Below are 27,866 nucleotides of genomic sequence, written 5' to 3'. Positions count from 1 at the left end.
AGGAGAAAAATATCCATGGTACGAAGTCGTCCTACTGGATTGTTCTCACAGAGAGAAAACACTGCTAAAAACTACAACCCCCAGCTTTGGAACACATGTGTGAGTGTGTGTTCGATATGTATTACAGACTGTCCCGACAGGACGTATGTGTGGTTTTCCAATTTGCTTACAGGCCGGAAGCTTTTACCGGGCAATATAGAAATGCAACTGCAACACACAATGTGCGAGGCACCCATGTTCCCCACCTACTCTGCGCCTGCTCTGTAACGATGCCGAAGCATATATAGGTAGCTCATCAAAACTAGCTTGTCTTGAAAAGTGTTTGTACAGTACGTAGCAATAACGGCATTAGCTTAGCTTAGCATAGGATCCGGTGCATTTTCCAGTAACACGCGGACCTAAAAAATGATATGAACGTGTGGATGCGACAGTCATATCGTGTGCCTTAATCGACCAGCGTTAAAGTGGAAGTAATTATTTTGAAAAAAAGAAAAGAAATGCTCAACAGTGGTTTACCGACACGTTTATGTTAGCCTGCTAATGCTAGCTAGCTAGCTAACTAGCAGTCTGGCTAAAAGGAATACAAGTCATCAGACTGACAGGCAGCAGCCAAGGTGGGTGGAGTTAAGGACATTGGAAGGGCTAATGTCACAGCATCATTTTAGTTTTCAAGCTCCTATGTGTATGTGTAATTTGGGTCACTGTGTAATTTAAAATTCCTTAATATTGTCCTCAGTTGGCCTTCCTATAAATGTAACTTTTTTTTTTACCATTAGCTACTTTACATTGGCTTTTTGGTTGAATCTTAATTCAACAATTCAAAGTGCAAGTATAAAACAGCCTAAAAAAAAAAATTGAGTAATGGTTCTGTTAAAAAGTGAAGTCGACATATCTAATGGAAAATGACCTAGATTATGATAATTCTAGTTAGGCACTTGTTGCAGACAAGATAAAGATAAAAGTGTGTATTTATTATACATTTGTTTTCCACATTACACCAAATAATGTAGAGTGTGGGCTTTTAATGTGTACACTAAACTACCAGTTACAGGACTGTGTTAATAGTACTGTACCTATTAAACTAGTATCTACATGCTAGGGTGTCAGCTTTTTTAAAAGCAATGATGACTCAGTCCGTGACAAGAGATCAGGTCTTCTTGATATAATATTGCACTGTCTCTTGCTGGAGATGGATGGCAGCATTGTGTCATTTGATAAAAAATGTCTTGGCAGTCTGATAATTTCATTGTAATTGTAAGATTTGCTTCAACAATGTGAATGGTTAATTACCTTTGACCCTAGCCAAATTTAGTTCCCTAATATTACTTTCTCAAGATAGAGGTTTCACACGTGTTTTTAGGTTGATAGGCTTATACCTAGATGTATATGATGTGACTGGATGTAAATTATCTAGTCTGGGACTTTTATGAAATTAAACCTAAACTGCTGTTTTATGTAAAGAATAAAGATTTTTTTTTTATGGAGTGATTTTTCTTATGATGATCACTAGCTGTCACAGACAACCCAACATTTCTATTTTTATTGCTACACCACCACTCGTCACCAGTTTCTGTGACTCACCAGTAATGTGATTGTTTTAACTTATCCAATCATGTGATCAGCGTGTCACCATGCACAAGGGGATTTCATGGCTCTGCACATGCGTCTGACCACACAGTGCATTACATCATGAAAAATATTTATTCAAGTTTGTCAGAACCTTTTCATTTTCTTGTTTGCCTTAGATGAGTTAGAGCTTTTTTTAATGTAAAGCTTCACAAACAATGCATTAGTTTTGCAGTTCTCATTCTCTCATTATTTTAAGAAAAAGTACAACAAAATGGTAAAAGCATCAGTCACAAATGAACCCCACACAGTTCCTGTGTATTATGCTCTTAGGTGTGTAGCAGCATTTTGCAGTTATGTCTCTGATGTCCGTTACACCAAGAATGCATTTGAGTCTGACATTGTTCCTGCCATGTCAACACATTCTCTTCTGCAATTTCTACAACTACAATTCTGTCTAGTCAACACTTCCCCAATCTATCAGTTAAGAGCCAGCTCAAAGTTTGGTGCTGAACAATAACAGATACACGTAACCCAACATGAACACACCACAGGCATCACTAATTACAATTACACACCTATTCACTCCTTCTGTTTACTCCGTGTGATTGTGGACTTGTACCAACCTTTTAACTTTCAGAGTTCAGTAATATCACTATTGTTATTTGATTTTGTATGTTCTTCGTCCTCCAATATAGATTTGGGCGAACTTGAAGCAATGGATGGCGACTTGGAAGCCGGCCCTGAGCGAATTCTGCTGGAACCATACAAGTACTTGTTGCAATTACCAGGTGAGTCTTTCTCCATGTCAGTGGCTGCAGAGTGGTGGAAGAGACATGTATGGAGGTATTCAGACATGCAGTGAAAAGGTCATCAAAAGCCACGTATACTGTTGATAAGGGCTGTTGTGGTTAGTGCACTACCGTGTTTTTTTTCCGTTCTTGCAAGGGTGTTACTATCAAACAGTGTTCAGTAGTCTGTGTTTCAACAGTGAATGGGTGCAGAATAGAGATGTCAATCTTCCTCTATAATACCATTCTAATTTCATTTTTTTTTTTAAATATTCAAATAATATTCAAATATTTAATGCTCCAATGCAGCCTGTTATTAATATGTACTACACTATTGTCAATGCCACTATAAGAATGTGGTTGTTGTTATACGTTCTGTCCATTAGAGGGACTTCCAACAGTAGCCTGGCTGTGAAAGGGATCTACGTCATGGCACATTATCTAACAAGTGTAGTGAAGCGGCTCTGTTGTAAAGGCTAACGTTGCTAGGTTAGCACAATGACATCACGTTAGAAAGCACAGCAGAAACGATTTGTCATAAACTAAGTAACGTTAACAATAATGTTAGCCACGATGCTAACGGCATTGATAACTAAGTCAAACGGTGCTGCCACTATTATTTTACTGATTTATAAGCAACCTGTTTCTTTCAGATTGTCACGTTACTGAGAATACAGCTATTAGAAGGTAATAAATGAAGTCGAAGCTAACTCTGACAGCTAATTCAAATTTAGCTGTCTCCATGAAGTTACCAGCTAAGCGCCTATAACTTGCAACGCAGTTAGGAAACAAGAACGAGCTAACTAATAATAACATAAGCCTTTTTGCTTGGTGGATGTCGATTTTAAAGTCATGTTTTGCATCATTCTTCCGATTTCCAGCCGCAGCCTGTTACCCCAACGTACTAATGTTATAGCTCCGTGATCTTAAGACCTCACAGTGTCTTGTGTTTCTCACTCCCGCTTACTTATTGTTCATCAGACGTGACATGACAAAATATCTTTTTCTTGTATATGAGGCTGTATTTACGGTGGCCGACAGGGGCAGACGCCCTGCAACTTAAGAAAACACACGCAAATAGACAAAACACAAGCAAATTAAGAAAATACATAAACGCACTGCAAATAAAAAACGATGCAAGAAGAAAAGCACGCAAACCCCGAAAAAAGAAGCGATGCAAAAAGAAAAACAACTTAATTAATTTGACAACACATGCGCAGCATTCAGCAAACGCGCTGCAAATACACACAACCAAATAGATAAACGCGCTGCAAATATGAAACGATGCAAAAAGAAAAGCACACAAATGCAACAAAAAAAAACGCAGCATCCAGATTACATAACAGTTCTCCAGACGAGAGAGAGAGAGAGAGAGAGAAAATCCTGCTCGCACATATAAACACAAAACTGCTTTGCTAACTCCAACGTGTTGTAAGTAAGACATCTGCTGAAAAAGTTATTGTATTCATTAGTATGATTGCTGTACTGTTTAGTTCAAAAACATCCAACACACCAAAGTACAAACACATAGCGGACCAGACGCGAGCTTTTATTTTGAAAAGCCGAAGCTCGGGGACGGCACCAGCTGGGATGGCATGAGACGGGAGCATAGACTGTATATTACTAATATGTTATGTTATTATTATTAATAATACTAATAATAATAATAGTAATTTAATATACAGTCTATGGAGTTCTCCCGGCTGCAGCCATACCCGACTCTAATAGAAAGGCAGAGCGCTCCCTTCCCGGGGTTGAAAATCCAGCTGTTCCACTTAGCTGCTCCCTCTAGAGGTCTGGAGAACTTGTGTTGTGTAATCTGGATGCTGTGTTTTTTTGTTGCATTTGTTTTCTGGGTTTGTGTGCTTCTTTTTGCATCGTTTCATATTTTCAGCGCGTTTATCTATTTGGTTGTGTTGTGTGCATTTGCAGTGCGTTTGCTGAATGCTGCGCATGTGTTGTCAAATTAATGAAGTTGTTTTTCTTTTTGCATCACTTCTTTTTTCGGGGTTTGCGTGCTTTTCTTTCTGCATCGTTTATTTGCAGTGCGTTTATGTATTTGGTTGTGTTGTGTGCATTTGCAGCGCGTTTGCTGAATGCTGCGCATGTGTTGTCAAATTAATGCCAAACAATGCCTCTTAAGCCCCTGACACACCAACCCGACGGCTGACTATCGGCAGAAAATACAGTCGGACCAGCTGTGCTAATATAGACCTCTATAAATTGTGCATTCTTCAATATCTGTGACATAAGGACTCAAAGAAAAATACTAACGTAAGTAAAGAAAGCAAGTGAAATGAGCTCATCATTTGCAACAATAGTCATTGTAAAGGATGCATTTAAAGGTGTTTTCCTTTTCCTTTGCATACTATAGTATGCATGTCTTTGACTATTAAACTTGAAATTTAGTTTTTCCGCTCTCTTCTTAGGAAAGCAGGTGAGGACAAAACTATCCCAAGCATTTAACCACTGGCTCAATGTTCCAGAGGACAAACTGCAGGTGAGAAATCAGCCATTTCCAGCCTCTTAACATTTACAGTCACCTGATGCTTATTGTTGCGGACAGGTCCAGGAAGGGGAAACTATGCTGTGCTTATGCTAAATAGGCAACTCATTTTGTAATGCAACCAGAGGGTTGAGTTGTTCCTAACTGAATATAAATGTAAAGCTTGGATGTGGAGCTTAGATCATCCATGATTTATTACAGGAGGTTGTTAATGCATCTGATTGTCAATCAGATTGTCTGATTATCAAGTGAAATGAAATGAAAAAGGTGGGCAATGCTTTCAAAAACAGAACAGTTACCCTTTTCTATATTTGTTTGATCTGCGTTTCCCTTATTTCTGATTTCATAAATTGTTTAGTTGGATGCATTCCGTTTGCCCATAGAGATGGTGTGTATACTCACTTTTAAAAGTTAAAAAGAGTTTGTCTTGAGTAAGGAAAGTATAACCTAAATACTAAAGCTACATCAAACCCAGGGGGCAGAAACACTTTAAAAGATATTGATTGGCTAACATGTTAGCAAACAGTTATTTATACAGCAGATATGGACCAATCATTAGTTTTGGTTTGAGCTTCATCAACCGCTGAGAAAGATATCTGGATCTTAAGCTTGCTAGATGTTTGACTCTCTTCATCAGCTAGGTGTTTTGCTGTAGAGCTACAGAGTTTAGTGATACAGTAATTTATTTTTGGTTTGTTACTAGTGACCCTGTTTGCATACATGTAGTCAACCGATTAACGTTTTTTTGCAACTGCAAAAATTGTCTGGCCTACTTTGGATGTATTCATAACACTGTTTGATCTCTATTTTCTGTCAAGGTAGCTGTTACATCTACTGTTTCATTTCAAGGTGACTCATGACTCAGGGACTCAGGGTAGCTCAATGGTGGCACATTAATAATAACATTATTTCATATTTTTATAAAGAGTACTTTTTGTAAAGAAAGTAAAACTAAAGTAAAAACAATGCCAGATTGTCATCAAAGGCTTTCAAAATACGTTTTCATGAATCCAAGAAGTGGGAGAAAGGATCTTTGCCAGATTATAGGTTTGCCATACACGTCTGCTTTTAAAATTACATGGAGTTGGTGGTTTGTTGTGTTTTGACTGTTTATAATATTAGCATGTGACATTTGACAGTTTATAGCAGTGGTTCTCAAGCTTTTTTCAATAATGTACCCCCTTTGCAACAAACAACAAAACCTTCAAAAAAAGATGACAAACTTCAAAAACAGCGACAAAAACGTTGATAAAAGCGACAAACTTGGAGGAAAAAAAAAGTAGAAGTAACTACAGCCTTGTAACTGAAAAACATTTTGCAAAAAATGTCACGTATCCCCTGCAGTAGGGCTGGGCGATATGGAGAAAATCAAATATCACGATATTTTTGACCAAATACCTTGATATCGATACCGCAACGATATTGTAGTGTTGACTATTGGTGCTTTCATAAAATATTTACACAATGAGATTTTTGATAAATAATCATCAGTAATGTGGATATAATGACTAAGTGAGTAAAGGCAAATAATAAAACAGTTACAACAGTCTGGTAAGTTCAGAAAATGACATCACTTTACTGTAATGCCGCCTTTAAGACCAGGAAAAGACAACACTTATGCCATATTACGATATCCAAAATCTAAGACGATATCTAGTCTCATATCACAATATCAATATAATATTGATATATTGCCCAGCTCTACCCCTAGGGGTACATGTACCCCCATTTGAGAAACACTGGTTTAGAGTGTACTAAAAGAATGACTTGTTTTGGCCAGGCAACAGGTGCAAATAATGTGCAAAATAATTTGAAAAATCAATTTGTGTAGATAAAAGCTTTACTGCCAAAATGTGTATGGGATAATTTACTAAATGCCACTGTATTTTAATTCATATCAGCTTCTAGTTGCTGTTTGGGTGCTCCCGTTCAGTTTCCCTGAGTCGCATTAGATTTGCACGAAAAGGAGTGTTCTACACTACTGGTCAAAAGTTTGGGGTCACTTAGAAATTTTGAATGTTCGGACAGACCTGCCCCCACTACTAAAAAAAATCCTAAAGGAAACACTGTTTAAGAACACCAATTTTCTTTGAATGAATAATGTATTGTAAATAAATAAATGTTCTTCCTTAAAATACAGGGGGCATAAGTATACACACCCCTATGTTAAATTCCCATAGAGGCAGGCAGATTTTTGGGATTGTATGAAGCACATTTTTATGTATGAAAACTGCTATATAAATAAAGTCTGATTGATTGATAAAGAGCAATTAAAAATAAAACAGGATAAAATAGAATAAGATTTATACGGATACAAATACAAGAAAATAGTTACAGTGTAGTGTAAGAAATGAATAATTATTTGATTAAATAGGTTGTAGGGACGGTACCGGAAAAAGGTACCATTGGGTACCAGCAGCAAAATTCAGGTTTCGGTAAAAATGTGAACAGTACCCAACCCTACCCGCCACTTTTAAATCATTGTGTGGCAGCATTTTGGATCCCAGTGGAAATGCTGCAGTTATTAGGTCTGAAGAGGTTAGTTATACAGGAGAGAAGCCAGTCATTTGAGTTTGTGGCAAAGCCTTTTACAGTGCTCAGTTTTCAGTTTGTGACTTTCGATTGAATAAAAGACATATTTCGTCATTGAAGTTTTCTTTAAAATAGTGTTAAACTCTCATCTCATTCTCGTGAACCCATTATCGTGGATCGTCTCATGAGTGGAGTGTCTCTGTCAGCAAAAGATTAGCATGATTCAAGTCACAGACGGCTTCCCAGATAAACTTGCGCCTCATCCATTACAGTATCGTAATACATTCTTGGATGCTGCCTGATGCATCTACAGATAGTGGGCTGATTGGCATTCCTGCTTTTCCTTAGATTAATTTCAAATTAGCCATTTAGGATTTATTGGTTTTATTGAGCAGGACTCTCGCCAATGTCCACTTAGAGAAATCAGGCCATTGGCCTTACTATACTAATAACGTCAACATTGTAGTGGCCGAATACTGGCCCTGTGTCCAGTAATGAAAATACAGAGACTGTATTTTCTTAATTTACATGCCTTTCTCAGCAAAGAATGCTAAGTGCTGAGCCCGTCAGGTCTCATTCGGTTTGCTGTTCAACAGGTCTCCCTTTGTCCTGAATGTTTTATAAACTCTTGACAAGTAGAGGAATCCTAGTTCTGCAGCAAAGCTCAGGTCACACTGTCTCCTGTGGTCATTTCATCTCCCAGTGCAAAAGAAAAGTCTGATGTATTGATGGTTTCAGGTCTCAATAAAAAAAGAACGAGGTGCACATGTGTGACTAATAAAGTTGTCTCTTCAGTTGTCACAATATTGGAGTATAAATCAATCCTGTCACGTCAGCCCTCCTCCTACAGCTGCATCCATCTCACACTTTGCAGTAGAGATATATTTAATCACAGCTTTCACACTGCTACTATGAGAGTGGGTTGTATGCAAAATGAATAAAAGAAGCAACTCAACATTCTTTTTTCACATTACATCTTGCTAAGTTTCTTCCTGCTGACATTTTCAATTCCGGAACACATATGCTCCTTGAGGTTACAATGACGTTACCTTAGAGTTTTAAATTTGGCTGATCAGTTTTTGATTTGTTGAGTTGTAGATTAGTTGGCAGTTCGGATGGCTTACATTCATATACAGATTGTAACCAAATCTACTTTTGTTCTCCTGATAATTCCAGTTTAGACAGAATTTCCTTGTTTGGCATATCAAACTTCTCCCCCTATGACTCCCTCTGTCTCCCCTCTTGCTCACTCTATGTAGCAGCTCTGTAAACTCCTGCTGAACCCATCATGCAGACATAGAGCACTCCTCTCGTCATCATTAGCACACTGCTGCCATGTAGTCGCCACCATGGAAACAACGTGCCTTCAGATGGATGGAGGCAGTGACAGTACCACACTGTCTCATTCATCTGGCAATGAATTTTTTTATCAAACCTCCATATGTGCCGCTCCACTGTGTAGTACAGAACCGGTTGTAAAGGTTTGGGAAATTCCCTCTAAACACATCAGTTGCCTTGCGACCTTTGGCTGACTGTGTTCCTCCTGTTCTCTATGACAATGTAGAAAGGTTAGCTTCATATACTGTCGTCTGTCTTTTACTTTGAACTAGGGCTGTCAATCGATTAAAAGATTTAATCTAATTAATTACATACTGATTAATTAATCGAAATTAATCGCATACATAATTAACGGTGCCTGAACCGATTTTTTTTTTTTTTTTTTTTTTTTTTTTTTAAGAAACCTGAACCGACTTTTTAAGAAAGTAAAAAAAGAAAAGAAAAAAAAAAGGGTACTAAACAACAGTTGGTGACATTAAAGAACAGCTTGTTTATTGCTAAGGCCATATGGTCAAAATTAAATGATTTAATAATAAGGTATAACAATAACTAACTTATTTCACTAGTAAATTGCTGTTGAATGACAAAAACAACAACCAGATAGGAAAAGGACATTTACAATAACTTCAAATGCACCACGAGGCTGTAGTTTACCAGTTTCATTGAACGCACCGTCTGTGTTGTTTCTCCTACGGCAGCTACAGATTGTTACATACCAGTGTTGAATCCTCTACAGTAAAACACAGTCAAACTTTACATTGTTTAGCGTTAGCTGTCAGCATTTTAACCGTGTTTAATCCAGCTACTAGCTAGCGGTAGGCTAACATTGGCTGCTGTTGAGTGTAGTGTTAACTAGCTAGCGGTAGGCTAACGTTAGCTGCTGTTGAGTGTAGTGTTAACTAGCTAGCGGTAGGCTAACGTTAGCTGCTGTTGAGTATAGTGTTAACTAGCGTCACATGCAGCGGTGTTTGTGTTTCCTGTAATGTCTGTTTCAGAGCATCAGAGAGAAGCGCAGACATCAGTGGCACCAGATTTTCGTCTGTATGCAAACGTCAATATAGAATGGATTAATCTGCGTTAATTTTCTTAATTTGACAGCCCTACTTTGAACACGTCATACATGAGAATGTTTAATGCCTCGGGCTTAGAGCTTCTTGTAGGTTTTAATGTGACTGACGCAATGACTGTAATGTAGCTGTCTCTGTGAGAAAATAACAAGGAACTGAATTGCAGGTTAGCATATCACATATGATATGGATCAACTGCTGGAATGTATTAACACAAGTGAAGTTATCCTTTTTAGACAGGTCAAATGTCTGGATACAACCCGTAACTTGTTAGAGGGTTATCATTACATGGAGTAGATAAGTTGTGACAACAGAAAATAGTACAGCAGTAAAGCCTGGATCAGGCTAGACAGTACATTTGTTCTACATTTGTACTGCAGGGTTTTACCAGGAAAAAGTTAAGCTGCAGTAGTTAGCCAGACACATCTCATCTCGTGATCAATTTAGTGATGCATGACATCCTAAACAATAGCCACACTCCTATAAATACGACCTTGCGGAACCAGCTCCTCCCCTAAATGTAAATGTTTTATTTCATAAAAGTGCATGCAAAAAATTGATGACTGTGAAGGTGGTGTTTGTCTCAGGTGAGGTGACCCACCACGTCTATGAAATACTGCAGGAAATCTTTGTAAATTAGTTAATTAGTTACGGAATCAATTATCTACATTGTGGCTTCGGCTTCACCACACAGCATCGAAGACAATTGGTGAAGACTAACGGCAAAGAACACCGCATCAATAATCCAGATTCAAAGAACACACAAAACATAAATTTGAGATTAAGCTTATACTGTGGCTTCTTGAGCGTTTATACAAAAAATCATCTGTATTAAGTTATATTTGTACACCAAGATTGCGGTTTTAGGTGAATCAGAAAGCATTTTTGAATGATCCAGTAGGCGTGGTGTATGATCAGTGGGATGACCATGGTAAAACCTTGGCCAGACTTCAACAGTCCTGCAGTCTTACTAAGAGGGATTTCTGTAGCTGCTAACTGCCACACGTGTATACCTGAGTAAGACAGGTTTATGCATGCTAGGATATATGCCAGAGATGTTCACAAGTCATTTTTTTGCAAGTCCAAATCAAGTCTCAAGTCTTCGAGGGGCCTCGAACCCTAACCCCCTTACCTGTGACGATATATGCTAAATGTAACGTCTCTTTCACATTAGTATGTGAGTGACTGACCTATTTGGATGCGTTTTTAGATGCCTGATGAAGTCCGACGTTGTTGATCCGGCATCATTTATCTTGGTGCCACACACCTTGCATGTAGCTGCTCGCTTACTGCCACTGTTTACCAAGTTATTGAAAGCAAAACTAATGACCAAAGGCACAACTCCAGGAGGACTTGGTGTCGCCATCTGCAATGCATTTTTTGATATGTGTGCGCACATAGGCGCATGCGTTACGTTGCACATTATGGCAAAGGGCAGGGGACATACAGCTCGTCATACGTTTCCCCGTATATGCGCCAATAAAAGAAAATAGAAATACATTAATACATTTAGATTTAAAAAGCAATAATTGTATGAAAACAGGTTGTTGACGAGTCCGAGTCAAGTCTGAAGTCAGCTGTTTGTGCGACTAAAGTGCGACTCGAGTCCAAGTCTCAGACTCGAGTCCCCATCTCTGGTATATGCTAGGGCAATATCGTCCATAGTGATGGCTGACCGACATCACGATGGAGAGCCACCATCGTGGTGCCACGCCCCCCCCCCCCACCCTGAAAGCCGCAACAATCACAACAACCATGGATTGCTGTTGTGGCCAACAACTGGAAACGTTATTGTTTGTCTGCAATTTCATCACTAAATTCACTTCTGAGACTTTTTTTTATGCAAGAAATGTAGAGCTCAAATATGGACCGTTTTACGAAAATGTATGGCTAATTGCAAATTTGGTCCGACTGTGTCGGATTTCAGAAGCTCCACAGTCTGACGTGACAGCCGGCCGGTGCCTGCCGGGGTCGCTGGCATGCCAGTCGGCCTGTCCACCTTCACAGACCCGCTGTGAGCTGGAGCTCTCTCAGGAGACTCGCGGACAAGAGGCGTTTAGTTCCCCGATCGTTTGTTTAAATAACACAACACACATATCCATTATAAGATTAACTGGAACATGTGGTTTTTCAAAGTTATAATGCTCCACAAGAGATTGCGTGCGTAACGTAACAAGCTCGCTGACCGGGCTGTCACTCACACACACCGGCCACGGAGCAGGCAAAGGAGAGGGAGAGCAGCGTCTGACAGGGCAGAGAGATACCCGTCTCACCTTTGACAGTCTTGTAAATAAATTATAATATGTATATTAGAGCTGTCAGTCTTCCTCTATCATAGGCGCCGATTTATGTTTTCCTCCGTGGGTGCTCACGGGCACAAGGGTTTTTAAAAAAAAAAAAAAAAAAAAAAGTAGTCAAAAAATGTTTGCATTTCAGAACCTTAGGAAATTGACAGCGGCCGACACAAACGCACACGCCTATTAACTCGATCATAAAGTAGGCTATCGTTCAACTCAGGACAGCGCCACTTCTCACAAATACAGATAGGATTGGAGATGAGAAGTTTAACTGACGCGTAACCACGATCAGCGCTCACACTCTCCACTTAGCAACAACTGCAATGTTTAATTTTAAATGAATGTAGCCTAGCGGCAGTCTGGCACACGTGGACGCTCAGTATTTTCCGTGGGTGCCGCAGCTCCGGAGCACCCACGGTATCGGCGCCCATACTACCATTCGAATTTCATTTGTTTTTTTGTTTTTTAAGTAGAAAAAATATTTATGTTTTATTATCTATTATTAGATTATATCTATTATTAAGAGATATAGTAAAATAAAACTTGTCTGCGTCAGTAACTTTTGGTGATAGTCAGTAAAGTCTTGTGGAGCAGTGAAGGCACTCGGTACTTAAATGGCAGCATTATACAGCGGCAGTCTGACTAATTTGTTTTGTTGGGGACACTCAAAGTCCAGAACTTTTAGAAATTGTTGGTGCTTGGGTTTAGGTTTAAAAACTGCTGCTGTTATCTGAGGCTTTAAATCTTGTCTCGATTGTGCCTTTGTTCCTTTATCCTTACAGGGAATTGTAATTCATAGAGAGCACAGTCTGTTTGCAATGGACCTTTGAATCTTTGAGTATGTTTTTGGCCATGGGCATCATTAGGCCTGGGCGTCACTGGCTACAGCCCAGAATGTTTTCTAAATATCCCCGGATCTGGGCGCCTGGGTAGCTCACCTGGTAGAGCGTGCACCCACTGGGTCGACTCTGACCTGCGGCCCTTTGCTGCATGTCATTCCCCTTCTCTCTCCCCTTTCATGTCTTCAGCTGTCTTATAAAATGAAAGGCCTAAAATGGCCCGAGAAAAATAGCCCCAGATCTACCACTGGATCGCTCTCTCTCCCTCTCTTTTAAAAACAAAAAACAAAAAAAAGAATAAAAAAGCACTGATATTGCACATGCCAATTATGAAAACAGGTTTTTCCCAAGGCACTCGCAGTTCTTACATTTTTTTTCAATAAACATTCAATAATACAAAATAAACACACACACACACACACACACCCACACACCAAATGGTCTGCATCCAATCAGCAGGCATTTTGAGGACTGAAATACGTATTATTACTATTGTTATGCACCAGATTGATGCATTTAACTACCAGAAATACAATTGTTTCTCCCGGGGGGGGCATTTATTTCTGTGTGCATTCATTGTAGCTTTACCCACAACCCCCCTCTCTTGTAAGTGGCTCACTGAGGTTGCAGGGTGAGCGAGTGTCGGGACCCTTTCAGAAGGAAAAGATTGTTTGGCAGATAAACTGCCCAGCCTTGGCCATCTGCCTGCCCCACTGAGCCTGTCTTTGTGCTCCCCAGCCCCATACAAACAGCTTTCCTTACCAGGCCACACCACTTGTCTTTTAAATCAGCAGAGCACTCCAGCAGCCTCCACAGCCAGCTCAAGACAGCAGACACCTGATGGCATCCCTGACTGTTTTGTGTCAAACATGGACCTGAAACAAAACCATTTTATGTTATCAAGGCATCCTCCTGGGGGGACAGTGGACGTTTACCATTGCTGTTCACTAATTTGACATTTGTCCACATAGCCCTTGAGAGTTGTACTGTATTTAAGCTGTTGGAGCTTGTCAATACACTCATTATTTATGGCTAAGGGTAAGTACTCAGGCCACGTCATTTTCTCTTTAGAGAAGGTGACAGTGTGCTAAGCCCTGTAGTGTCACTTGTAATTACTTAACCATGTGAATACATCCATCCATTATCTGTAACCGCTTATCCTATTGGGTCATGGCGGGGGAACCAATCCCAGCTGACTATAGTCCCTTTCCGACCGGAGGGATTTTTGCAGTTCCTACAATATAACGTTCCTAGAACCCTTTTTTTCTCGTGTTCCGACTGGACCAATTTGGGGATTATTAAGTTCCTCTGACCGCAGTTCCTGTAACTCTTTCACCTCCTACTTCAGGGCAGGGTCTTTTCCCTTTTCCGCATAGGAACCCTTAGTGACCTAGCAACGTCTGAAACACAAACAGTACATATTCTTCACTGTCTGTTGCAATTTGCCTACGTATGCTAACTCATAAGACAAACATCACACATTCAACCAGCTAATTGTTAATGCTAGTTAAAATTAGCCGTCGTTGCGTTTGCCTGTTGCGCTCTGCACTTCTATCTTCTTCCATCATATTAATTAGGATCATATTACGCTGGAGCCTTCGTCTTCTGTGTTTCTGTTAGGTACTCCAGCCTAGTCTTTAAACTCTGCCGTTCTAACTCCGTTATGAATGGCACAACAGGAACATTCCAATGGCCTCCTCCATGCTGGTTTGTTGTTGTATGTGGCGCTAAAGTCAAGTGACGATGCTATAAAGACCGTTGCCGTGCTTGCGTCACTCCCTTACCCCTCCTACCAGTTCCTATGGCCACTTGGCCAGTGTGAATGCAAATGGCAAAACCAGTTTTGGGGGAGAGTAGTTAGAACTGTTCAGAAGTAGACTGTTCCTATAACTACGTTCCTGTAACTACTTGGTCAGAAAGACCGGCTTGTTTTTAACAACATCGGTACTGTCTAATGATGAAGATTCTCACTAGAGTAGTTCAGGCAAGACTGTAGGCATGGCACCCTCTGCTGTATACAAGTTATAATGCATAATTTACACAGAGCTCCAGAGAACCAGTTACTGTATGTGTTACTAGTCAAGAGAATGGAAAGGAAGTTTTCCTGGCATAAGCATTGTTGTAACAGTTTCTGAAATGTAGTATAGCAAAACATAAAATCATTCACTACTATAAAATGGAAAAGCTGATGTTATTGCACAGTAATTCTCAAACTATGCTTTCATTTCTGCATAACCGTATAGTTTAATGATCAAATATGTTTGTCATTTTCAGGTGATCATCCAGGTGACTGAGATGCTGCACAACGCCAGCTTGCTCATAGACGACATCGAGGACAGCTCCAAGCTGCGGCGAGGCTTCCCTGTGGCCCACAGCATCTATGGCATTCCCTCCGTTATCAACTCGGCCAACTACGTCTACTTCCTGGGGTTGGAGAAGGTGCTGACCCTGGAGCACCCTGAGGCTGTCCGAGTGTTTACCCGGCAGCTGCTGGAGCTGCACCGTGGTCAGGGCCTGGACATCCACTGGAGGGACACCTACACCTGTCCCACTGAGCAGGAGTACCGCAACATGGTGCTACAGAAAACTGGAGGGCTCTTTGGTCTGGCTGTGGGCCTGATGCAGCTCTTCTCAGGTTGGAAACAGGACCTGAAACCCCTCCTGGACACACTGGGCCTCTTCTTCCAGATCCGCGACGACTACGCCAACCTGAGCTCTCGTGAGTACAGCGAGAATAAGAGCTTCTGTGAGGACCTGACTGAGGGAAAGTTCTCTTTCCCCACCATTCACGCCATATGGTCGCGTCCAGAGAGCACTCAGGTGCAGAACATCCTGAGGCAGCGCACAGAGAACATGGACATCAAACGATACTGCGTGGACTACCTGGAGAAGGTAGGCTCGTTTGCCTACACCCGTCAGACTCTGCGAGACCTGGAGGCGGAGGTCTACCGCCTCATCGGGGAGTTTGGGGGAAACCCTCAACTGGAGAGCCTTGTCAAACACCTCAGCCAAATGCATCGTGAGGCTGAAGCCACAGCAGAGTCCAGTACTGAGCCACACTCCAACCAAAACCACTGACCTCATCCACCATGACTCACATACTAGCCCTGCACACTCCACTAGCACAGAAGCTTTGCTAATACACTGATGCAGATATACATATTACCGAAAGCTCAACACACATACCGGTTTGTTACAACTATTCAATGAGTTACAATTCAGAATTAAACTTGAGAATTCTGGTAGACAGCTCTGACTGCATTCAGCAGCTATGTACGAGCCAGCAAAGCAGCCCCAAATGTTGCCTTTCTGTTTTGTGTGCTAGATGGCATCCTTCAAGTAACAAAATACACATCACCAATTTCTGTATCCAATTGTAGCTGTGCAGTCAGTGGAATGAAAAAAAAAAAGTTATCTTACATTGGTTTTATGTTATAAACAACAAGATGGCAATACTCAAAAGCCTTCCTTTTGATGTGCACTACAGTGCATATACATGTATTTTTTATTTTAGCCTCTAAATGAAAATGGTTTATCTAGAGCAGAGTGAATGCTGGGTGTGTGTTTTTTTTTTCTAAAGTCCCTGTTTAAATAAGATGTCTTGAGTGTATGTGTGTGTGATTTGGGAACCTTAATCATTAAGCCGCCAGAGTGCCAATCCTGTAGAAAAGACCTCTTGCAACTCAATTGTCTACTTGTTATATAACATTCTGACATTGTATGCAAAGTAGTGCTCATGCTGTTTATGCTCAGCTTTATAAAAAATCTTTGTTGATGTTTTGGTTTATTGCAGACTGTGTTTCCATCTAGTTCAGATTTACATTTCAAATTTTATTAGAGTGATTCAGTTATGATACTTGTAAGTAGACACTGTGCTGCAGTTAAGAACATCTTTGCATCTATTGAATAAAAAAAGAACCCGTGGGCTTGTCTGACTTCTTAAAACTAAATTTCCCATCTCCCTGCGGAATGTAGTTTTGTTTTCATTGTTTTGAACTGCCTTCAACTGGAACTTCTGGTTCCAGTTGATATTGTGGTTATGACATGGGAAGTCGTATACATGATACAATTGGTGTTCTGTGGCAGCAGCGGGTGGATAGTGCCACGATTACCTACCTAATGAGAATGAGAATCCTCGGTACGACGTCATTGATGCATTTGCCAACGTAGCCAATGACTGCGTCTGTACAGTATATGTGCTTAACTCCGCCCTAAACTCTGTCCCAGCACCGGCAGTCGTTTATATCCCGGTCCACACACAATGACTGCTAAATGCTTTTTTTCACTAATATAAATACAGAATGGCTGCAGCCGGATAGTAGCGGGTGTGTTGTTGAAGCATGTGTTGTTTAGTAATAGTAACTGGTGTTTGATTGTGTGAGGGACAGATTAAACCTGACTTAACCCAAATATTGTGTAACATACAAAAGCACCCAGTTTAAAAGGCACTACAAATAATTGTTTCATACCTCAAACCCCAAACAAAAAGACAGAGTTGGCACTTACACCACATTTTTAAATTAAAACCCATTTGGGTAAGTGTGTGGGTGTTGGAGCCATTACACCACTTTGTTTTGTTTATATAGGCTACCATGTTGGTTATGCCAATTAATATGCAATTTTATGTTTGAGCACTGGGTGGAGCATTGCCTTTGGGAAGGCATAAAGGTAATCAGCCGCAGGTACACAGGTGTGTGGAAATTGGGGAAAGCATACAGCTTTTCACCGTGTCAGTTGTGTCAGGTTGGCGTGTCTTTCATTTGTTTGATAAGGAAAATGAATGGAACTAATCCAGAAATGAAATAGACTGTAATGCTTGTGCGCCGTTAAGGAAAATAAATGGGTCACAGCACCGAAATGCAAACAAATTGTGGACATTGATTATTGGCACGCAGAACATGCGTCCAAGCAAGTCCTCCCCTGATGCCACCGTATTGGCCTAATGTAGGAGTTGATAAAAGACTCTACAGTGGGTTTTAGCCATGCTTTGGTCTGGTTAGTCTCTCAATGTTATTGGTTTTGTCCTTGTCCTTTGATTGGTTTTATTTTTTTTAACTTAAAAAAACATTAAGACAAACTAAATTATCTGTAACTGTCAAATGTAACATAAGATTCATTTTAAAAAATGAAACGCAAATAAATGCATAGCCTACATTAAATTACGTCCCCCTTTCATTCAGCGCCTGGTTTTTATACCTTTTCAATCCGTGTTTGTTTTGGCCTACAATTTTCTTTTCCTTTGTCCCCCTGTACTTGTGAAAAGCGAAATGTGCTATATTAATCTATTATTGTGTTGGTTGTTACAACAATCTCTTAATGCTCTGGCTCGTGACACAGTGACAGTGATAACGTTACCCGGTTTAGCTCACGAGACATCCAAAGTAGGCTAAGTTACCGTATGCAACACTTGAAATGCAACGATGCATCTGCAACTTATTCTCTTATTGTAAATGAAGGATTTTGCAAAACTGAGCTGAGCAAAACATTCATCGCAACTATATGACCTACCGGTAACGCTAACTTGGTAAAAACACTACTGCTTTTGTTCAAAGTGGCCGCTAGAATCAACACTAACTGAAAGTTACATATAGCCACTTTAATGAGCGTAGTTGGAAGTGCCTAAGGCCTACGATTTTCATTGCCAACGACTACTTCTGTATCGTTGTGCACATGACAAATAAAAGGACCTTAAACCTATATCGGGCTATCTGTATCATAATTTAGCACTCGGTCCTGCAAATGATCCATGTAACTGTACGGTTTGAGACGATCGTAGACAGTGGTGAAAGCTTGCTATGAATACATTAGTCGCTTTTCTAGGGAGCTGTGATATAAAACAATAAGTATAAATCTATGCTATAATATGAATGTTTTTTTAATCTCTGCATGAAATTTTGTATCCTAATTATTGTGTAAAGACTGGAGTCAGGGGTCTGTTAGTCTGGCTCAGCAGATTTCCATTGCTGAAATAAAGACATCAGGGCTTACCGCCGTCTTGGACGGTTGTGATTGGTTTAAAGAAATACAAATGAAAGTGTTTTTTTCCCCTATCCTAGAATAGAAAGGTGGTGTAACCAGACCATACTGCAGCGCTGACACAAGCTGCAGTGTAATGTCAGCCTGACTGGGACATACCAGACATTATTTGGCATACTTTGGAGATATTATATAATTTCCCAGAACTGTATTCATGTGCTTAAGGGATAATCTTCTAAGAACTGTTTTTGGTGTGGGTTATCTTCTGGAGGGAGGAGGATAAAGGTGTGTTCTAGTATTCTTCACAGTTTATATCGTTGCACTGCGCACTGAGTTTCATTTTTTTTTCTGCAGAGATAACTCAGATATCTTTAAGATTCAATATCTTGTATTCCACCATCTCAGTCTCCTGATAATTCATTGATTCTGAGTTTTTGACAGAGTGGCATGTATGAATACAATCGGAAAAAGAGCCGAGCAACCGGACAGCTGCACGACTGGGAGAGGGGACTTCAGAAGCCTTTTTTTTTCACACAGAAAGAATAAGGTAAGGATCTTTTTGCTTTCAATAATTTAAATGCTGTGTGGAGAAATAGTCCTGTCTTGCAGTTGGTAAATTCAGCTTTCAGTTTTGTTTGGACTGACAATGAGGTGGAACTGTTACTGAAAGGAATGTAAGCCTACCTAACCGATTAGACTCTCTGACGTGGGTGTTTGCGTTTCCAAAGGTCTTTCTGGCCGTAAACGTAGCAAAAGATATGCATTCTTAAACAAAAACATAATAGTGTGGATGTAGCCTGACGCTCTTTGCAATCTTTATTAATCAATTGGCGTCGGATCAGAAAATTTTATCTAGAATGCATTATGTATGTATAAAGAGAAGTAACATCAAAACAATTAACAGTTTCATCAGAAGCAGCTGTGTATGTCAGGCCCATAGTGCACGTCCTGCCTCCGTACAGATCATCACAGGCAACAGAGGCTGAAGAACTATGCACTGTTTTAGAAAACCATACGCAGGGAGCAGAGGAGAGCTGCTGTCACCTGAGGCCTGTACTACGAATCAAGATCAACATGTCCTGGATTTCTTTCAGTGATCCGGCTTCACCTAACCTAACAACCGCGGTCCCGCATAACCTGTATCACGACGCTGGTTAACAACTAGTTCAGTCAACACAGGTTTTTCCAATCTTGAGACGCGCGCGTTCACATAAGAGGCGGTGTTTTCGCACCACGACCAATCGCAAACATCTACCAGAGCTGCATCTTTTAAACAAGAAGAACAAACTATAATTCTACATAAATATGAAGAACACAGACACGGTTTTACAGGCAAAACGCAGGAAGGAAAGCTGGCAAAAAAGCCGACGCTGTTATGCGTAAATTGTCATCTGTGCTTTATTCTTCACATAGGCTCAATGGAGGTATTTGACCATAAATTGGTGCATAAAAGTGTATCGGAATGCAGGAAATGAAGTCGTTGATGCTTAAAACTTCCCTGGGGGAGGACACCCAGACCCCCCCACTATGATATGCCCCCCTCCTCCCCCAAAGGCAGATTCTGGCCAATATACAGTACACCCACTACAATACATTAGACTAAACTGGTCACTTCCCCATCAGTCAGCCACAAGATCTGACCATAATTACACTTTTGCTTTCCATAAACTGTCGTTGCTTTAGCCTTTTATTTCAGTTGCAACCCCAGCAGTGGTACGCGATCGTGAGAGAAAATAAAAAAAAACATAAACATAATTTAAACTGATGTGCGCATTGGCAACACACGGCTAAAGAAGCCAACAAATAGCCTATAAGTAATTCCCTCCGCTGAAAATCTATCTATCTTTCATAAAGATACCCATCAGGGAATGTTAACGGGGTTGTCGGTCTCTAAATGTTAAAACTTTTATGAGCGCACATCTCTCTCTCCGCGAACCGAGCTCCAGCTGATCTTCTAAGAACGGTGACGCCGTTATCAGTCGAGTATTGATTGGTCAGTGGGCGGTGCTTTTATACCGGTTGATCTCTGATCTCCAACTTAACCTGCTCCCGACCAGGTTAGGCGTTCAGCATAAGTTACCACGGCGATTGAACCCGATCACAAGTGATCCACCTTCGTAGTACAGAAAACCCTGGGTTGAGCCTGAAGTTAGCTCGTTAACGCCAAATCTCGCTTCGTAGTACAGGCCTCTGCTGCTCCTCTGTGCAATGTCTCACTAGTTACAGTCTATGGTCTCTCCGTAAGGCAACAGTAGTATACCGGAACCGAGCTCCATCCTGTAGCCAATCGTGCTTTAGACTGAGGTTAGGACCTCCTACCTCATTAACATATGGACACATAAATACAGAAATAAATAAATATAGATATTATTTAAAGCATTTATTTATTCTTTTATTTATACATTTATTTCTGCATTCATTTATGTATTCATTTATTACTGCATATATTTATTCATTTATTTATTTATTTATTTCTGCATTTATTTATTTATTTATGTATTCCTGTATTTATTCATACATTTATTCATGCATTTATTTATTAATTTATTTATTGAGACTTAAGTCATGTTCCGTCCTCCATAGCTTGTGCATAGAGCAGACAAGTACCTAGGATCGGAATTGTTAAATATTGCCATTTTTAGGCCATTGTTGACAGTGCATATTGCTGCATTTATAAAGCGTGCACACCTCTCACTCTAGGCTGGTTGCTATTTTATCGCGTCATCAAAAATGTATTTGTTAGGTAAAATGTATTCAGCCTTTTAACTTATTCGAACGGACACCAAAAGTGCTTTATTTGCTATTTTCTGCCGATTAATTTCGGTTGCCCAATATTCGGTGCACCCCTACTAATTAGAATGACACATATATTTACTACTTCTGTTTACTCTTCTGTGTGATTGTGAACTTGTACCAAGCTTTTTAACCTTCCAAGCTCAGTGATATTTATTTTACTTTTTTATGTTCTTTCAAACAAGATTTTTGCAAACTTGAAGCAATGGATGGCGACTCGAAAGCCGCCACTGAGCAAATTTTGCTGAAACCATACAAGTACTTGTTGGAATTACAAGGTAAGTCTTTCTCCACGTCAATGACTGCATAGTGATAGAAGATACATGCAGATATGCAGCTAAAAGGTCATCAAAAGACCAGTATGCTGCTGATTAGTCCTAAAGCTACACTCAGCCCTGAGCTACTCACTTCCTGTTAATCGCACTGGATCATAGCATTAGCAAAATGCCTAAAATGATGAATGTGAATTTTGTTTTCTGCTCTCTTCGCAGGAAAGAACATCAGGACAAAACTATCCCAAGCATTTAACCACTGGCTCAATGTTCCAGAGGACAAACTGCAGGTGATAAATCAGCCATTTCCAGCCTCTTAACATTTAGAGTCAGCTGATGCTTATTGCTGTAGACAGGTGGGAAGGGGAAACTATGCTGTGCTTATTCTAAATAGGCAACTCATTTTGTAATGCAACCAGAAGGTTCTGTCAGCTGAGCTGTTCCTATCTGAATGTAAATGTAAAGATTGGATGTGGAGTCATCCATGATTTATTACAGGAGGTTGTTAATGCATATTATATTTGTTTGATCTGCAGCTTTCCATTATTGCTGATTTCATGAATTGTTGAAGTTGGATGCATTTTGTTTGTTGTGACAACCCTGCTGTTAGTCAGCAGTGTCTGTTGGTTAATTGTAGGATGGGCTAGTAACCAGTGCCTTCTGGTGGCACCTGGGCCTGGTAAATTTGGGCTCTGCTACTCATTCTCTCTCTCTGTCTCTTGCTGAAGTTCCATTGGTGTTGTCTCCCTGACATCTTGGACTGCAGCAGTGACCAATGACCATGGTGTCTAAAAAGTGCAGCTAGTCACCTCAAACACAGGAGGCTTGGCCCTCCCCAACCTTAAAGTGTACTACAGAGCCTTTCAGCTACGGGCCCTCAGAGTGTGGATGGACCCCTCATCTACAGTCCCATGGTGAGAAATAGAGCAAAACCTCACTGGAAGTCTAAGACTGCAAGACCTTGCCTTTGCAGGTGTGTGTCCAAAAAAGTGTATGCTAGCCTATGGCCCTATTATCACCAACACATTGACTAACTTTAAACAGGTGGAGGAGCAACTATGCTACATCAACAAGTGGCATTTGAACACCCCAATTTGGCACAATACACACTTAATGTCTGGTAACAAATCCTTTGCTTGTAAGCAGTGGAGTGACAGAGGCATTTATACTGTAAACCAATTATTCAATGAGAAAGTTGTTGTGTTTTGAAGACCTAAGAGCTAGTTTTGAGGTCCCCAGGATATCCTTCTTCTTGTATCTGCGCTTAAGATCAGCCCTAAAATGTTATGGAGTACCATGGGGAAACAGTCTTGAGGCTCACACAGTCAATAAATGGTTTGTTGATTTTCCTGTGAGAGGATTAGCGTCCAACATCTATGCTAAACAGTTGCAAGTATCTATAGGAGAACTCCCAATAGTAAGGAAATGGGAGCGAGAGCTGAGCCCTGAGGGGAATGCAATAAATTGGGAGACAGTTTGGGACATTTTCCATTGCTCCAAGAACCCAAATCACCAGCAGATCCACTTCAACATATGCCATAGGACGTATTGGACTCCTCAGAAGAGATACGTCTCTAAAGTCATATATCCCTATTGCACGTTCTGTCAACCTGAACAAACTGGATTTTTCCTGCATATGGTCTGGGAGTGTGAACAGGTGCAATAAAACAACATCAGTAATATCTGATGTGATGTCGAATTCCTACTGACCTGATTGTTCTGTTACTTAATGACGACTCTAAATTACACCTGCTTGGGAGACAGAGGAAAGTTTGGCTAGCTGGCTCAACCGCAACCAAGAAAATGATAGCTCATCGCGGCCTTTTTTTTTTTAGATTGTTGCGGCCCAAAACGGCTGGTTTTGCGGGAGCTTTTGTAAAAAATTGCGATAAAAGTTACGATGTCTTCTGTATTTTTGTTGCAATTAAGTTGCGAGAGATTTTTTTTTTTTTTTTTTTTTTTTTTTAAATAGTTCTTTAAAAATAAAAAGGAAACTTGTTTTGGGGAGAATAAAATTACTCTGGGCTGAGTTCTCCTAGTAACCTTACCAAAAAGGCTCAGGAGGCTGCAAATATTGGTATAATATGAAAATGGCTGGTGTATATATGACAAAAAATAATAATTTATTGAATGAATCAAATTTGAACATATGTGTCAGTGGGTTGTTGATCTTTACATTATTCGTTAATTTCTTATCCTGGCCTGCGACACATTCATACGGTTTGATAAAGTACTTATTGGACTTTAACTTATCATCACACTCAATTTAGGTCATCATGTATGTCTCATCTCCGGTTTTACCTGCATCACCGTCTTTCGCTGTACGTTTTGTTGGTAAATGTGAGATGTTCGAGTCACATACGTCTCGTCTTCATATCGGAAACAAGGAAATAAATTTGGCGACATACGTGTGTTACGTCAACAGGTAGCAGACAGCCCAAGAGTGATAGGCATTTAAGTGGCACCAAAATTAGACACCATGCAGATGACCTATTACTTTATGAATCAGACCCAAAAAGAACCATCCCACATATCTTAGATACTCTCAAAACCTTTAATTACATTCTCTGGGTATAAGCTATATATAAGAGAATAAAATACAATTAAAATGAATGTACCAATTTATGTACCTATATAAGGGACTATTCGTTATTTATATAAAGTGCCACCGGAGGAGTTTTGGGATCTTTAGTAAAATTAGACTTGACCCTCCCTTCGCCAGTAAAGAAATTTCTATGACCCTCCAAAATGATTGTGAAAAGAGGCATGACCCTCCCCCATCAATTTATGGATGCCTTCTGTACTGGTTAGCACTTGGCAAAAATGTGCAGATACCCTTTATTTTTTACAGCCATGACTTACATGATTTAACCTCTGCATTCTCATCTTATGCATCACACTCCTCTGTTATGGTGTGGTGGCCATTTCAGTAGATTTACTCACTAACATTGTTGTGGAAACACAATAAGCATGGAAACTAAATGCACACTTCCTGCATTACTTCAAATACTAAGTTACTCCTCTAATTAACTAGTATTCATCTGAAATAAACCAATAAAACATTGAGACCATTCAGCAAAGCACACTGGGTAATTAATTCAACACACAAACTGCTGCTATGGACTCGTCACTAGGCTTCCTCAGTCATTATATAGCTATATAGTATATACTGTATATAGTATATAGTATATTTTAACTATATAGGTAAAGCTGCCGAAGCTGAACATTATCCAAAACATATGTTTATTTTTAAAGCAGATTTTAAATTACATTGTAACAATTTAACAATTCGCCCTTATGAAATCCAATCGCGGCACGGCTGTCTTGGAACGCAATAGAGAGACGGTGGCGGAATGCCCCGACACTTAAATTCAACCAAAATGTAACGGTGAACACTCAGTGTTCGACCTACATTCTGTTGAGATGCCTATTCAAACGCAGAAACGAAGCGCAGTCACAACATAAAACGTTAAGAAAAAAAATCCGTATTTTGCTGTAATCCAATAACACGAAAAAAAAGTAATCCACAGCGATCAGTAGATCCACAAAAAGTAAAAAAAAAAAATGATACGGTGTATCCAGCAAGGCCTACGCGCGTCACATTCACCAGCCAGCTCCAAACAGGTGAACGAGGTGAACTTTGAAAGTCAAAATCTACACAAAACCCGCAATCAATTAGTAAACTGACATCAAATGTATATACATGGCATTTAGGAAACCTTTATTGCAACGTTGGCACGGCAAGATATAGTGCAAGACAAGTCCAGACATAGTGCAACACTAATTTTCGTTTTTTGCGTCCTGCTGCTCCCATCGTCAGCCAGGTAATATTTTTTTTACTAAAGCAGTATATGAAATCAGATGTATTACCTACCACCATTTAGTTGTTTTGTGTTATTAGTTGTGTTTGTATTTATAAAATGTCTGGTCATGCAAAACATAATTATTCCACTCATTTTTTAAACAATGCAATTACCCGTTTGAGCCACCAGGGGACAGTGCTCCCTCTGCCCCCCAGCAAACTCATGGTTCAGACCCATCTGGTAGCGAAGTAAGGCATGGTTACCCGAACCGAGCCCGATAGGTCCCGACGGGTCCCGACAGTACCTGACGGGCCGGGCCGGGTTCGGACAGATATTTAGAAATTATGGTCGTGTTCGGGTCGGGCTCGGTCACATCAGCGTGATAAGGCATTTGTTGTAAAATGGTGCTGCGGCTCCTTTAAGAGAGCTCAGTGCGTGTGTAAAGTGGGCAGAAGAGAGATAGAGAAAAGAGGAAGCAGATGTGTAGATGCGACCGGAGCAGAGTTGGTGGAATAAGTTTAAGTTTTGTAGCCAACAGTGTGTGCAGTGTCCGAGATAAACCCCAGACTGAAAGCCAAGTTCATTCATTTGCTCACCATAAACGGGATATAACCCCAACGTTATATAACGTCGGCCCTGGAGGTAACGACTCTCCCCTGGTTTTCTGATCACGGTCGGAAACGAAGCAATCAGGAAAGGTTAGCACATTGAACATTTTAAATTAAACAGCTTATTAACGTGCGCTTGTTCCCCCGTGTGCGCTGGTGACCTCATCTGTTGACATTTCCGAATGCCTTCCTATAGTTGCTTAATAAAAGCTTTCCACACAAACAAACGTACATGTGTTATTAGTATGAGAAAAAAATTTGATTTTAACTGTGTCGGGTTCGGACACCAATTTCTTAATGCCTGTCGGGCTCAGGCCGGGTTTGGTCACGCCTCTGTCGGACGCGGGCCGGGCTCGGACAGAAAAATTCGGCCCAATCCGGACTCTATAGCGAAGGAGGGCCAAGACTGAGAGCTACATGGAAAAATATGCACCAAACAAGCCACTTTGAAATTTTGCTGTTTCATGAATACAAAAGTTGTGTGACCCCCGCCTCCTAGACTAAAAAATGTTGGGTGGCCCTCCCCTCAACAAAGAATAAAAAGACATGACCCTCCCCTATTTTCCTCTGGTGGTCCATTCCATAAATACCGAACAGTTCCTAAATGCTTTTTTCTCCCCAGGTCCTCCTTTCGTAGCATTAACATTATGTTTTCCTTTAATATGGGCCAATACCTTTCCAAGGCTTAAAAAATCCATATTCTAGAGGAGCAGATCGGAGGGAGGTTTGGAGTTACCACATTTGCAAAGTCACTACTGGGCAGCCAGCAAAAAATGTAACACTGGGCCTTCTATCCTGAAACTCAGTGGTGCCAACTGGAATCACATTCATGTTATTCTTTTTCCTTAAAAGCTTTGGTATGCAATGCCAACAACAGACTTGAACCATACAACACCAAGATAATTCAAGTCTTATCCAGTCTCGCTTCCTGCTCTTCTCTCTTTACCCTTTGCTCTTTCCCCGTTCTCTTTCTTCCTCCATTGACTGAGAGAAACTGCTACAGCTCAACAATACCAGTGTTCTCTGACTGCATGTTCCGGTCATCTGTCCAGCCATGCTTCTATCCGAGTAGATCAAAAACTTTGTTTGCCTGTAAACCGGGTTGATGCTCTCTGGGTTTTGTAGGGAAGATTTAAGGATATTAGGGCCTTTGTGGTACAATCTCCATTACATCTCAGCTGTTATGCCATGTTGTCTGACTGTGTCAAATGCCTCATTTACTGTTTGCTTTTAACGTGTTAGTGATCTGTTAGTTTTCAATACACTCATTTATGGCTAAGGATAAGAACGTAGCCCTCCTCATTGTCACTTCAGAGGTAAAGGTGTGCTAAGCCCTGTAGTATCCCCTGTAATTTCTTAACCATGTTAAATAACCCTGTAAACTTAAAATCGCTCCAGTCTGGAGTGTATCTTTGCTGAGCTCTCAATCTTGCTGACTGACTACCGGTTTGTTTCAGCAACAACAATTCTGTTTGCTG

General features: G+C 40.4%; 2 protein-coding genes across 4 annotated transcripts in view; both read left to right on the top strand.

Moving 5' to 3' along the window:
* Positions 1-9: 9 nt before the first annotated feature.
* LOC116051194 (geranylgeranyl pyrophosphate synthase) lies at positions 10-16,861 on the top strand. 3 transcript variants are annotated; one of them, XM_031301444.2, is made up of 4 exons: positions 10-99; positions 2,265-2,357; positions 4,787-4,857; positions 15,211-16,861. In XM_031301444.2, exons 1-4 carry the CDS (start codon positions 96-98, stop codon positions 16,012-16,014), a joined length of 972 nt encoding a protein of 323 aa, XP_031157304.1. In that variant the 5' UTR covers positions 10-95; the 3' UTR covers positions 16,015-16,861. The 3 variants fall into 3 exon arrangements, with proteins under 3 accessions (XP_031157304.1, XP_031157313.1, XP_035848660.1); XM_031301453.2 differs by lacking the exon at positions 10-99 and adding an exon at positions 129-614; XM_035992767.1 differs by lacking the exon at positions 10-99 and having other exon boundaries at positions 4,767-4,857.
* A 2,440-nt stretch (positions 16,862-19,301) lies between these two features.
* Positions 19,302-27,866, top strand: part of LOC116051204 (geranylgeranyl pyrophosphate synthase-like) — an 11,883-nt gene continuing 3,318 nt past the window's right edge. Inside the window, exons 1-3 of the mRNA XM_031301457.2 lie at positions 19,302-19,459; positions 21,891-21,983; positions 22,197-22,267. Coding sequence (XP_031157317.1) covers positions 21,911-21,983; positions 22,197-22,267 — 144 coding nt within the window. The 5' untranslated portion in view covers positions 19,302-19,459; positions 21,891-21,910. The remainder of the gene's footprint in view (positions 19,460-21,890; positions 21,984-22,196; positions 22,268-27,866) is intronic.

The sequence above is a fragment of the Sander lucioperca genome, chromosome 15 (genome assembly GCF_008315115.2).
Source record: "Sander lucioperca isolate FBNREF2018 chromosome 15, SLUC_FBN_1.2, whole genome shotgun sequence".
Lineage (NCBI taxonomy): Eukaryota > Metazoa > Chordata > Actinopteri > Perciformes > Percidae > Sander > Sander lucioperca.
Note: the sequence above shows the minus strand (reverse complement) of the source record. Positions and strands in the feature narration are given on the sequence as shown.

Coding starts and splice junctions, on each gene's coding strand:
- LOC116051194 (XM_031301444.2), top strand. Junction 2,358..4,786: donor GTACTTGTTGCAATTACCAG/GTGAGTCTTTCT, acceptor CTCTCTTCTTAG/GAAAGCAGGTGAGGACAAAA. Junction 4,858..15,210: donor TTCCAGAGGACAAACTGCAG/GTGAGAAATCAG, acceptor TGTCATTTTCAG/GTGATCATCCAGGTGACTGA.